Source organism: Falco biarmicus, chromosome 10 (genome assembly GCF_023638135.1).
Source record: "Falco biarmicus isolate bFalBia1 chromosome 10, bFalBia1.pri, whole genome shotgun sequence".
NCBI lineage: Eukaryota > Metazoa > Chordata > Aves > Falconiformes > Falconidae > Falco > Falco biarmicus.
The window spans coordinates 7,044,333-7,059,025 of NC_079297.1; the positions used below are offsets into that span (position 1 = coordinate 7,044,333).

General features: G+C 41.3%; 1 protein-coding gene across 2 annotated transcripts in view; it reads right to left on the reverse strand.

The window, feature by feature from the left end:
• PREX1 (phosphatidylinositol-3,4,5-trisphosphate dependent Rac exchange factor 1) overlaps window positions 1-14,693 on the reverse strand; it is a 165,197-nt gene that overhangs the window by 72,305 nt on the left and 78,199 nt on the right. For both annotated transcript variants that reach the window (XM_056353309.1, XM_056353308.1), the window contains exons 5-6: window positions 12,536-12,637; window positions 104-265 (exon numbers count right to left, since the gene is read on the reverse strand). In XM_056353309.1, the coding sequence (XP_056209284.1) occupies window positions 104-265; window positions 12,536-12,637 (264 nt within the window). The remainder of the gene's footprint in view (window positions 1-103; window positions 266-12,535; window positions 12,638-14,693) is intronic.

Here is a 14,693-nt window from a genome sequence, read left to right on the forward strand (position 1 = left end):
GTAAGAAACAAAAAGCCTTGTACATGGTGTAAGTCACCAAACTTCAGCCCATTAAACTGCGCAGTGAACTGTCTCCAGGGAGCTTGCTGGTCCGACATCATACCTCCCATCCTTCAATGTGGGACTGCAACTGTTCGAGGGCCTCCAGTTTCTCCATCTGTCTCTTGGTCTCGTTGATATTTGTGCAGACTGTCTTCATGGCCTGCAATGCATTCTGGACAGCTGGGTGATCAGGATGCTTAGAGGGAGTCCTCTTAGCTAATTCCTTTAAAAAACAGAAAAGAAAACATGGAATGTAAACTTAGAAGTGGCTCATGGAAAGGCACAAGCCTTAGTGTGCAATCCCACAGGAAAATGCCAGAACCACTGCAAAATTAAGGAGAAGTTGTGGGCATGTTACTGTAGATGCTGTTCTCTGCTCCTCATCTGTGCAGGGCTGCTGTTTTATATGAATGCTGCTAAATAAATGAAGCAATTACTCATGTTAAATATGTCAAATGAAGAGAACTCAAAAGAAATATGTTTTGCTGTGTCACATGTTTGTTTCCAGTGTCTAGTGTTCCCAGGCCAAATAAAAGATTACATAAAAAAACCACTGTCTACTTCAAAGACATGCTATAGACTGTTGACCTGCCATGGTCTAGATGCTATACCAGCCCCAGTGACGTGTATCCAGTATTTCAGTGACACTAGATTAGGCCTCTTCAATCGGATACAAATGCTGCCCATAGCAGGTCTTGTCAGGAACCACTAGAGCTACGGAAGTGGGGTTCTCCATGAACTATGGCCTTACGGGAATAGCGCTAGGCTGTATACCCCTCCCACAGTACTTATGGAAATGATCAGATGCAGGTTAATCACAACCCACATGCAAGTTCAGGACCCAGCTTGATTAGCTGTACAACCAGCAGAGAAGTACAACCAAAGCACAACTCAGATTTACCTAGGAGCGGAACAGCCCTCAGGAGAAGCCTGTCTTTTCCCGCTGACCAAAGGGGTTCCAGTGAGACACCGCTGCTAACCCCAACACCCCCGCATGGTCTGTAGTGTGAGGAGAGGCGAGGGGCTGCCCCACGCCAGTTCCAGCCGGTTTCACAACAGACCCACGGCAGGGCCCGGCCGAGCCCAGCGGGGAAGCCAGCAGCACCTCTGTGAAAATGTGTGTAAGAAAGGGCAAAAAGCAGCAAGGCAGAGAGGAAAAACCTGAGAAACAACCCTGTGAGCACCAAAGCCTGAGAGGAAGGCAGGGAGGAGGCGCTGGCACCAGCGCAGAGATCTCCCGGCAGCCCCTGGAGAGGCTGGGCTGGAGCAGGTGCCTCCATGCAGCCTGGGGAGGACCATGACGGAGCAGGTATCTACACAGGTATCTAACGGCAGCAGCGGGATAGTGTCTGAAAAGAACCATGATAGGTGAAGAGTCCATGCAGGAGCTCTCCTGACAGGAACTGCAGCCCATATAGGACCCACACAGGACCAGGTTTGTCCTAAAGAACAGCAGCCCATAGAGAGCTCACGCTGGAGCACAGAAAAGCATGAGGATGAAGGAGCAGCAGAGAGAAAATGTTACCTACTGACCGCAACCTTCCATTCCCCATACCTCCTGCACTGCTCAGGGCGGGGTGAAAAGTAGAGGAGTTGGGAATGCAGGAGTGACGTTGAGCCTGGGGAAAAGAGTAGGGGCTGAGGGGAAAGTTATTTTGTTTCTCTGAGTCAAGTCTGTTAGGTCTGTGACAGTAATCACTAGGTGATGTCCCTGTCTTTTATCTCAATCCAGAAGAATTTTTTTCATCTAATTTTCTCTCCCATGCTGTTGAATAGCAAGAGAGAGTGTGGCTGGGTGGGCAGCCAGCAGCCAGCCAAGGCCAACCCACCACATGCAGATAAATGCCTGCACCTCTGTGCATGAGAAGTCTGCGTGTCCAGAAATTGCAGGGAAATTCACTGGCCACAGCTGTCCCATGTTTTTGTATTATGAAGTGTAATAATCATTTTAAGGAGGAGGACATTCATTTACACAAGAGTAACTCGTCCAGTGGCAAGTCGCTTGCAGAACCAAGACTTTCTGGCACTCAGTTCAGTGTTTTAACCTCCAAGACAGAGCCATGGCAAGTGGAGAGGGCTCCCCAAAAGGCAAAGTGGGAAAAAGTGCTGGATTAGGAAAGAGACAGGCCAACAGAGCAGCAGGAGTTTAGCAGGGACTCTTCCCCAGGTTATGTTTAGGAGGTTGGGGCACATGTTTTGACTGGAGAGATTAACAGAGACGAACAATATCTCTGCTCTGAAGGAGCTCCTAAGAGTCTCTGCTTCACTTGATTGAATGCACAGTGGCCCAGTCAAATGTTGCCCAAAGAAAAACAGCAGTAGGAAAGCTTGCAACCTGACAATATTAACCAGTTTGGCAACAGGGGTAACCACTGTCAACTAACGATTAATTATTTTTTAGACCAACAGTATTTTATAGTCAGCCACAATTGGATAAAAATACATTAAAGAAACCTTAACTAAGGCTGGTAATTTCATCTTGATACACAATATAGTGTTTAAGACCCACATTTTTAGATTGCCTGGAATATTTAATTTTCTCACTATGTTCTGTTTTGCCTCAACATGTTATTTGGTTGTTTTAAAGTCCTGTGTCTAAATGGCAAACTGCTGCTGAATTGCATAATTTTGCTTGAGACACAAGAATGAGTTTGAATACAGCCAGAGAGACTACACAGCACTGTGGTCTGAACGTTGCTAAATTGCTTCAATCCATAGTTCCTACAGCTAAGGCAAAGACAGCCTGTTACTGTTGTTGTTCATCCATAATAAGCGATTACAACCCCCAAACGCCCGCCATGGGCTCCAGCTAGGTTTAATCTGTGGTCTGATTTGTCTTTTGATACTCCACATCAGCAAGTTAACCTCGGCAAGCATCTCTTCACCACACAAAATTTTGCCACATTGGCATTAATTTAAAGATCTTTGTGCCATGCTGTCTTGCTTGGCACTGACATACTCTGATTTCAGGTATGATACTGAGTATTACTGGGGTTTGCCTTGTTTGAGCTGATAGCACAACTTGTAATACAAGCACTGCTCCTAAACTGACTGATGTCCCCACACAACCTCTACATAAAATTAACTGGCACTTTTAGGGTCAAGTTACATGCTGTATCAGAGAGTGGAGGGACGTGGGCTGAAATTCTGCTGAAGGTTACTTATAGTGACCGTAATAGCTACCAATCCAGCCATTTTGCTAATCCAGACACTCTGAACTGCTAAATCAAGGAACTTTCTCTGTCCTAGGGTCAATTCATAGACCTGCTCTACAAACCTTTAGACAAAAGTCACCTTTAGCATATGACAGGTTTGTGCATAACTAGCTGTACTTTTCTACTAGCAGGTGCAACTTAGAATAAATAGACTGCAAGGTGCTCAGATACCCGTAAAATTAGAAGGCGTATTTGAAAGAAGGAATCTAGAGATAAAAGTAGTACAGATTTGTTTCTGCCTTTGCACAGACCCTCTCAGTGCTTCCTCACGCTGGCTGGAGCAAGACTTAATTCACTAGCACTACTAAACTGTCTTGAGACCTAGTGTTACAGAAATGTAAAGTATTTGAATTATTTATTAACTCCTTGGTTTTGCAGAACCTTTTAAAGTGAAATCTGCATCTTGAAATTAAACTACTTGGCCACTGAGGCTCCTTTAAGTAATGCAAGAGACAGGTCTCATAAGAATCTAAATATGGCAATGGGAAGTGCTCTCATTCCCACATAGACATATCCTGGAGACATAAAGGCCCAAATGAATGGATGGGAATGTTGATGTTTGTCTGATGAAATGTAACTATTCAGTTCTTTGCACAGATTTGGTATTTTGAGAATTTACTCATAGCTACAATTACTCTTTTCAGAAAATTATAAATGGAGAATGACAATGGCTCTTGTCAGATGGATGACAGAGGAGATGGGTAATGCGCTGACAGCTGGGAATCCCATTAAGAGAGAGGAGTTAATCTTAAACTCTTGGTTGATTTACAGAGCGAGTGACACAGGCATAGGAAAAAGAGGCTGGCTGCTACAAACGTCAGTTGATATCACAAATGAAATTCCCTATGGAAGTTTCTACTCTACTTTTACTGAAGCTACAGCCAAGGAAAGTAAGTGTTTGAAAATGCAGGAAGAGGTGTTGCACTTTGGTGACACTAGCCTCTGCTCCATGCTTCTAAAACAGAGTGCAGAATTTTTGCTACCTGACTCATTAAAAACCAATGAGGTCCTGCAGCTCAAGTGTCACCCAGACTGCTTTGGAAACAGATGTGTATACACTAGCACTGGTTAAACATCCTTTTCTGAATAGCATCAAACCACAGAGAAAGAACTCTCCATTCACAGCAGTCCTCTGCTGCAATAACCACTCCTGCTAGCTGCCTGTATTTCTGCCCAAGGAGCAGGACAGGAGGCTAGAAAAGGCAGGGAAGGTGCCAGCTGAGGCAGTCACTTGCCTCAAGAGCATAAGCAGTGTAGAGAGTCAGAAAACTTGTCCCACCACTGCCTGGTGTTAAGCCATTTGAGGAAGAGCCATGCTGCTCTGACACTGCCATTCCCCAAAAGAGCAGAGCCTAGCACTTCTGAAATACAGTAAGGGAGCTCTGGGTACTTATTTATTTTAGTGACAGATTTATGATGTGTAAACTCTGACAGCATTTGACAACATTTTGAAAGGCAGCCGAGAGACAGACCAGATGGCAAACCTTGGGTACGACTGCCTTGTCCTCCATGAAGCTCATATATATTGTTATCTGGGATTACTATCTTACTGCAACTTGTGCCCTAACAGGGCCAGGAAAGGAGGTTGTTGCCACTTGCAGAAAACTATTCCTTGCAAAGAGTTTCTTAAAATAATTCATAAAATACATTACTTGCTAGTCACAGACTTGTTAACCCTTCAGACTAACCAGCAGTGGAGAACAGAAAAGCTGGTATTTTTCACAACCTCCATCATCTTCACCATCATCCTCTGACTTTTCTCTCCTCTTGGGGGGGTGGGGGGGCACAGCAGTGACAGTTGCAAAGGTATTCCATTTCATAAACTGCAGGGGGAAAAAAAGTTCTCTCTGTTCTTTAAAGGACTAAGACAGAAATGTGTCTTTTTTTGTCCTCTAGGCACAGAATTTTCCTTTTATTTCATGCCTCTTTAATAGCTGCAAAGATTGAGTTTGTGTCACTTTTAACGCCTACACACAGAACACAACACATTTTACAAAGGGAGTAACAGAGCATTCCAAGACATCTACATCCAGCTGTAGTGTCCTCCTGAACCGCATACAGAAAGGAAGGATAGGACAGCTACATCTGATCTACTCAGAAACGCCAGTTTTTGATTATGCAAAGGATTTCCAGCTTCAGTATTTCAATCTCAGATGCAGCTTTAAATAGCTTAAGGCTGAAAGAGATCTAAACATGACAGAATCTAAATATAAGCACTAAATCACATAAGACGACAGATATATCAGCTGCTCATACATTTGTCTATTTGCTAATTGTGCTTAACCCCCCCCCCCAAAAAAAAAACCCAAACCCAACAAACCAAAAAAAGTCTTGGAGGAGAGAACTCAGCAAAGAGAACATTACGCAGGAAGGTGTAAAGAGGTGGCAGGAGTGATGATGAGTGAACAGTACAGGCAGGCAGAGGAAACTAGAGTGTTTTTAAATGTAAGCACGATTTTAGTATTTCCTAGAAAAAAGGATGTTGTTCTGCTTAACTGATCTTTTTTAAAAAAGAAGTCTCTGCCATCCTTCCCCATGTCCTCCCTTGCCACACAAAAATGATTGATTTTGTACTTATAAACTGGCAACTGAACACGTGTTTTGCAGCTGAAATTTACAAGTCTCTATATTTAACAAATTTCTTCCTCCTATCTTTATACTCCTGAGGACACTCAGACATGGCTTAACATGGATTTTGTGCAATGAATGTTAACATTGTGCACTGACTGGTGCAAATCTTGCAGTGCTTGCCAGGCTGTCTTGCTTTTCACTACAAACTGGTGCATACACAAAGCAGTTTCAGACACATCCGCTGGTTACCTACTGAACATCTCAGGCTTACAGAGATAACAAAGACAATGTATTTCTTTGCTTATCAGTTCAAAAAGCGTGTTAATAAACATTTCGGCTCCAAAATGTGCTTTTTTGGTAAAAAAAAAAAACCCACTCAAAAAACCCAAAACACCTTTTTGCAAATATTAATGTTTCCAAGAGTTTTATATCTGTATTTTACAGTTTTTAATATTTACTTGTATTAAAAATTATCTTTCCTTTAAACTAACCAGAAAGTAAATGTTACACCAGGCTCTATCTGCCTACCTGCCAATCATAGCAGGGTTTTTTTATTCTGTATATTTTTAAAATTTGTAATTTATGTCAATGTTTCTGCAGGGTAAAGACTAGACAAGCAATGATGGATCAGTAATATATTCAAAAAAATGTATTCAATGTGCCATGAAACCTACAACATATGCTAAATTAGAATTTAATAAAAACATGTTTCTAGTTTTATAAATACTACCAGTTCTTTGTGATTATATATAAAAAGTGTGGAAGAGAGTAGTATGATTTATAAATTGGCAGTGGTCCTTACAACTCTGTAGGGTATATATAATTTCTAATGTTGTGCTACGTAGAGCTGGATTTCAGCCAGGATGTCATGAATTTAAGAGCAACACCACGTTCCTTGGGAGGAAAAAGAAAGGGAAAAAAACTCACCACAATAAAAAACCCCAAAGATTAAATATATTCAATTACAGTCAGTTAGAATGTTCTGTTCTTAAACAGCTCTAAGCGGAATGGAGAAGGAGAAGAGGGTGACAGTGAGTCTTTCTTCACCCTGTTCTGTACCCACACCACTGGCTTCCCACCTTTGCCTTTCAAAGTCCAGGCACTGCATTTATTAAGGCCTGTGTGCGCCTTGCTGTTGGGCTTTCCCTTTCAAGGGGATTCTGAATCTGGTCACTCAGCTTTTTGCATCCAGGTTTTTCTTCCCCTCCTAGGGCCAATGAGTCTTCCATCAGATGAAGCAATACACAATTACTGCCCTAAATTGTCCGTGGAGTTTGTGTACATTATGAGATATTTTTAAAGGATCAGAGGTGGAATGTGCATTTCTGGCTGGAGTCTGAGGGACTCCTTAACAGAATAGACATCAAACAAGAAACAACCTCTGTGACATGCACTGAGCTATCAGGAGCCCGTAGGGGCGGGGTATCATGTGCTGCACATTCCTCCTGTGTTGGGAGGAAGGAGACAGAAATGACTGCAGCTAATCCCCACCCCCAATGGTGTGATTAGCTCATGATCACCACTCCCCTAGGGTTTTCTTCTTGCTGACATAAATGCTCTTTATTAAGGGAAAAAGGCTATTTTTGTTCAGAGATTGGTTTACACAACAGCTGCTTCTACTCTTAAGTGGTATGGCTCACACTAATTAATACAGTCATACAATTACTATCGCTGAGGCAGAGCTGCCTTAATCCAAAACATTCTGCTAGAAATATTTACTCAGCAAGCTTTCCAGCATCCCTGCACACACTGGAGTTTTTAAATTGTACACACAGTATATGCTCTCAAGGTCTGTTTGCTTTTGCATCTTTCTTCTTACCAAACCATAATGTCCATCACACCAAGCACAGTTTTGTTTTGTTCCAGCCTAGTCCAAGCCCCTTTCTCACTTCTGACGAAATTTTATAATGAAGCTCTTCACTAACAAATATTCAGAACTCCTACATCCCCAAGTAGATTTCAAATCATTTGCTGAAGTTTCACAACAAGAAAAAGAAGTGGAAATTACATTAGAGAGGTTTTGGACTGCGGGTAAAACTAATCTACTGACCAACAAATTCTGCACTAATTTTCATGCATGCTGTCTGACGCAGACAAAAGCTATATTAAGGACAAAAAATATTAACACCATTACTTCTCTGTTTGCACAGACACTATGAAACACCATGGCTAGGTTTGAGTCTCATCCTTCAAACCGTATATAAGGCTTGCAAGTTAGATACAAAGGAAGCAACCAGAATTTTAAGACTCAAAAAAAATCTAAAAAACATACAACACCACCACCCCTCCAAAAACAGCCACCCTAAACAACAACCAAAACTGTTTAGAGTCAGCCACTCCAAAGCTGTAATACTTGGTTCACAAAAAATGGAAACTATAAATAAAACTGAAATTTACCAATTGTTCTGTTTCCAACATTTATTAGTTCGAAAAGCCAAACAGCTTCATCCAAGGATGAAAAAAAAGTAAGATCACCGACTGCAGGATGTCATAGTTTATATTGGAAATTATTGGTAATATATGCTTAAAGTGTATCTGCACTTGGAGATACTTCAGTGTATTATTCCTAATTAAGTAACCCAAATTAAGTCCATGCTAGGTGCTATTATTCTGAAGAATACTCACATACGGTATTAAAAAAAATAGAGTATTTTAAATATGTGCCTTACCCCACTATTTAGGTTGACTTTCAAACACAGACAAGTCTGAATTACTTTGTGCATACTATCTTTATCAAATCTAACTACTTAGCTGTACTAAATACTTTTGTTACAACAAGGTCATACCAAAGTTATCGGAAAATATGGATGTTCACAAATTCTTGATAAAAATGAAGTAAAAGAAGAAAGTAGGATAGCTCCGGCCTGGTCTAATCAGTTGGAATACAATAGTATCTATTTGCCCTGGGAATTACGATAAAATAAGATCCAATCCCCATGAATACAAAACAGCTATTTCAGGAGCAATAACTGCAGTTCAGTAGCAAAGGGAGAGCAAACACTTAATTTGAGGGTTGTGTTATTTTTAAATCTACTCCTTTTTTTATCCTTTTTCTTGCTTGGAGAGTTGCATTTTCCTGGTTAGCACTAACAGAATCAGCCTGTATTTTCCCTTAGTTGTTCTCATGTCTGAAACATCTGTGTCCACACTGGTAATTTCATGTTAGCAAGTATCAAACAAATCTTGAATGGGATACAATTTATTCACTATGAATTCATTACCTTTGAGAATCAGCATCAACTACACCTTCTAATGATCACAGATATTTTCTGAGCTAACAACCCCCAGTAACAGCATAATCTCACTGACCGAGGCAGACTTGTCGCCTAAGCAAAATGAAATTCCCCTCAGCTTTTTCCTAAAACTTTTATTTCCTACCCAGAAAACTTCAAGTAGTGAACACCGTGTGATTTATATCAGCCTGTATACAAAAAGAAATCCACAGAAAAATGGAATGCAGCATCACAAGATGCCTCATGAAGTTCCTCCCACTCACTCCCTTCACGGCTATTTGCTCTACAAGTATACGTGGGTCTGGGTCAAGCACAACACAGCCAAACACCAGAGTCCCCACCCCATAAGGTAGGCACAGTTTTGGCACCAGAGGACAAATTTATCTTTATTCTACCCCACTAGGGCCTGAAGGCAAGAAACACTGTTTCAGTCTTAGCCTCACTGGTCTTGGCTTTGGCTTTCAAAGAAGGAAGGTTTGTGCCACCAGGTCTTTTGATATATACAACCGTACACGTGTGAGAAAGTGGAAACTACCAGTGTACTTCTGCAGGCAAATTTCTGATCCCCAAAGCCCAATGACTTCAGTTCCCGTTAAATTTGGAAAGATTTGAATTATGGTTTAGAAATATTTTGTTCTAGTGTTTTGTTTACTACCCTCTTGCAAAACAAATTCTTAAAGGAAAGCAAGATAAACTGGCCCATTTGTAGCTTTTACAATCCCTGATACAGAACCTCATACTTTCTGGAAGACCTGCCATAAAATGAGGAATGGGGAAATTTAAGCCGAAGAATACCAAAATGTCATTGCATCCGTGATGCTACTAAAGGTGTATGTTTCTTTCAGGTGTGTTTCTGTAGCCAGCTTCTTCAGGGCATTTGAGTAAAAGCCCTGAGATTTCAGGAAAATTTGTAGTGTTGGGAGGTTTTGCCCTTCTAATTTTTTGAAGAGCTTTTAGAACAGAATAGAGATTTTCATTTGCAAGTCAAGCTTCTGTCGGTAGATAGAAAGTCTACAGATTACCCTGTAAAGATTACAGATCGAAGTCTACAACTCATAACCACGTTTCCCAAAAAGCTTAGAAATTATGCAGGTCTTATTAGCAACAGATGATTCAGCAACACAGTCATACTAAAAAGAGAAAAAGAAGAGGTACTGAGGTACAGAAGAAATGCAGGGAGTTCTCTAAGGCAGCCATGGGCATGGCTTAGAGTTGAGATCCCCAAACTGTGCTTGACAACACTGGCAGTCCACATACTGAATGGTCAGATCTGAAACAAGAAACCACATTGACTTCAGGGATACTTCAAGCTTATCAAGGACACAGAGCAAAATATAAGAAATACGGAGTGCTAACAGTGATTTTTTGGACCAAAAAGTTTTGAAAATATTAGGATAAAACTTGTTAAAAATCACTTTTAGATAAGCATTGCAAGGGTACACCAGATACTGACCACTCTGGCTAGATTAAGGTGTCTCCAGTATGGAATAAATAGGTGAAGGAACCTGGTCTTCAGGCTCTGTACCCATTAATGACTCCCTTCATACAAAGGGTAACCATGACAGGAAACCTGCAGGACATTAACACTTCATCTTTCACTAACAGCACAAATGTAGAGATTAGTTCAAAATTAGGCACCCAGCCACTATTTCCTCTGGTTGAAGTCTCTCGCAAAAATAGAAAAGGGATCTCTGTAAGGAATCAAAACAATCTCTGATTTTCAGTCCTGAACACACAGCTAGATAAGATCACAGAACACACCACAGAGTGAAAACATAAGCACTATTAAAATCCTTGGTCAGGAATCCACATTTAAAGGTCCCCACATCCCCTGGTCTGTTTACCATATTGGATGCCATAGGAATTCCCTTTCTGTGCACATGGATGCTGCTCACAGTCATCACACAGATCCACAGACTCAACAGGCACCAAATTCTCTACACACTAACCTCAAATAAACACAATGGACTTAAACTGAAGCATCATTAGGTTTTCAATTACCTCTACATAACCAGTCCTCTCTGAAGATAAATCAGAGCTGGAGCTACTTATGTGCTTTCCTGATCTAGGTGTCCTTGCTCTGCCTTGACTATTATTAATACTGTGGAAGAAATGTTTGTAGCAGTCTCACACATTAGCTTCTCCTGCTATGTGCCTAAATGTGCTTTTGTTTGTTCAGACTGTAAGTAGAGTCACGGATAGACTGACTGGACTGATAAACTGTCTATATGCACATAAATCCCAGTAGCTCGGTCCATAAGGAACTGTGCATGAATGTCTGCTGTAGGATGGGTTTTTGCACAGCTACATAGACAACAGAATGATTCTACCTGGAGGAAAGACGTATTTTGAAAATTTGGCTCTGAAAGCTCTAATTGGATGGAAATAAGTAATTTAAACATTTATCAGATAATTTTAAATGGAACAACAGATCACTACCAAATTAAGCAGCTTGTAGCTATGGAAGACCTTAATCATGGCGAAGGTATGGACACAGCACTGTAACAGCTCTGAATGACATACAGTTGATTCATGTGGTCTGCCTATGACCAAGAGCATCAAATCATCACAGAATCCTTACTGCCTTGCACAACTCTGGGACATTTCCCTCAACATATGAGGCAATTTCTTCTTATATTTTTATTAATTAATTTTCTTTTAGTAAATGTAATGTTACTTTTATTGAGAAAGAGACTGACATCACTGAAGATTAACGGCTGTTAGCCACAGAGTAGCTACAAGGCCACCAGTGATGCAAGCTCTCCCAGAAACTGTTTTCTCCTTTTCCCTCTCCCTGTCCCCACCAGGCGTGTGACCCAGCCCTGACCTGGAGGGATGAGAGGCAAGTTAGCTCTTTTTAGGTCTTCTATTCTTTAGCTCCTAAGGTAAGAATACTAGCGAGGGGCCCAATTAGTGCCAATTGCATTAGTCATTTCTGCAATGACACCCATCCATTGGGAATTCATCTCAGACAACCAGTTTTCAAACAAGCCGCCAAACAGCTGTCAGATGATAACGGATTTTGATCATTGCTGACCTGAACACACTCAAACTAGAGGCCTCAAGATGAAAGATGCATCCCATACAGAGTCCCCAGAGCCATCCAGTCCCTCAGAACACTGATACAATTCTATCTGAACACAGCTTTTCAGGAAGTGGCTAAAATAAGACTCACAAGCCTTAGTAAACATCTGAAGAGAACTGAAGTCAAAAGGCATTAGTTAGTAAGTTACCCTGTCTGGCCTACTCACACTATTACAAGATTTAGTAGCCTGCAAGCCTAGCAGTGGCCAGCTTTTTGACTATACCCATAACACGTCATTTTCTTCAGAGAGGACCCAACTTTTAGAAGTGCAAGCCAGGAAGGTAGTAGTGACAACAACAGTCAGGGCTAATAAAAAATGCCAAGAGTAATGTTAAAAAACCCCTCCAAGAATAAAACAACCATCTGGAGAAACACTTTCTTTGGCTTACCTTAAGCAGAAGTGGGTATTTGCAAATTCTCTGAATTGGAGTCAGCAGATAACCCTCTAGTGGAATGTCTGTCGTCTTTCTGCCTCCCAAAAGCATGCAACCCTATAATCAAAAAAGGAAACAAATGTTATGTCAGACACAAAGCTCTTGGACATGATTTTATATTCCTATAACGTGTATTATGGTCAGAAAGCACTTTGCCACACATAAGATACAGGAAATGGGACTTCATTCACTACTGAAATACAGCCATCAAGCCTGCAAAGTTCTTTGAACATCAGCAAAAGAAAGTTTTCTGTGGGTAACAGTGGTTGTGTAGAAAGGTATCTTCCCTGAGAACTATTATACAGCTGGAGACTCAAAAACTGTCATAACAATACCATGATAATCAGCAAACCTAGATGCACCATTATGTAAAGAAGCCAGCCTAGCCACAGAATTGATACGACCATTTGTCTTTGTTCACTATGCAAAGCACTGTTGGTCCAGAAAACTCTTGAAGGCTAAAATAAAGCCTACTAACTAGTAATCATGTAATTAACTCTAGTTCAATCCTTATTATGAAGGAAATCGAAGTGAAATTGAAATGAGTCCTCTACATCACGTCCACCAAGTCTCTGGCAAAACATTATGTCTAAGCACAGCTGGACAAACAGCATGGGTGCACCAGCTGACTAACATGCAGCTCGCAACCAGTCACAGCGTATGCTGCTGCTTGTCCAGCAAAAAAATGCTACAGGACATGCAGGCAAGGCTACCTTGTAGGTAGGAGGTGCAAGAGGCAATGAAATGTAAGGAAATAAGGTTTCATCTGTCACTTCCAAACAGAAAGGTGAAAGGCATTTCTCTGCCTAGAAAAACTAGTACTCTCCAAGTTTTGTTTAAACATAGTAAGGAAGAGGACAAGTATTGGACCAATGCACCAAAAAAACCAAGTCCAAACAGATTTTAGGCTGAGGAACAGAAGCAGCAACTGATCAATCCTTGCAATACTCACATGAGTTCACATAAATTTGGAGAGGCCTTCATTCCAGAAGAATCATTTCACAGATAAATTTGCACACACCACCTCAAAACAAGTGATGCTGAACTTCTCAGTAGATTATGGAAATTCATTTCTCAGGATTGACATGAAAGGGGAGTATAAAAATCGTGTATGGCACTGAAAAAAAAAATCTGCAGTCCTTGACCTGTCCTTATATCGTCACAATAATCTGTAATGTCTGTATGATAAACAAATACTGACCTACTGTAAGATTTTTATACATTTCCCTAAAGATTCTGTTATTGGTTGCTGCCAGAGACAGGTAGCGGACTCAGACAGACTTCAAATCTATTTCAGATAAACCAGTCTACATTCCTATGTTTGACCATGAATCTGGACAACTTTGCTCCAAAAATCACCCCTGTTGCAAACCTGTCCTGTCAACAGGAGCTGAAGTTTAAATTCAGTTCAGCCAAGATGTGCTTGCTTTGGGGCATCACTGATAACATTTTCCCCTGTGAAATGTAAGCTGCAGCTCAGACACAATCTGAAATTTGGTCCTTGGCTGTAGTTCAACAATCCTCCTCTGCAAGGAATGTTCACAGACATCATACATAAATCTCATTAGTCCTAACTGGTATTTTTACAGACAATCGTCTGTAAAATAACCCTTCCCCAGGCTACTCTAGATCTGTGACGTTGGCTACCAGCTCACAACGCTCCCTGTCCAATTTTCCAGCTCTCGAGTGATTCAGTTCTTCCCTTCTCTTCTTTCAGCCCTCTCTCTAGCTCTGGGCTCAAAACTGCCCTTTAACACTTACTGATTCTTCAAACACATTCCCACATTCTGTATTTCAGCAGCTGTGAGAGGGCAATTGGTCCAAATCTATCCTCACAAGCACAGCTCTGTATTTGAATGCAGCTTTCTCTCCATGGTGGCATTATAGCATTGGTGTTAGGAGGCAGTGGAGAAGATAAGGGAGACCTGGAAGAAATTACAGCAACCACAGCAAAGCAGACACTTCAGTGTAACCTCTCCTCCTGTATTTACTGCTATTTTAAGAGTCTCTTGGATTCAGGTGCTAAAGCAAGCCACAGCAGACCGTGTGACATCTTTTATGTGCCTCGCCATCAGTTTGCCAGCTGCTGCCGGTAACACGGAGATGAGGCTGT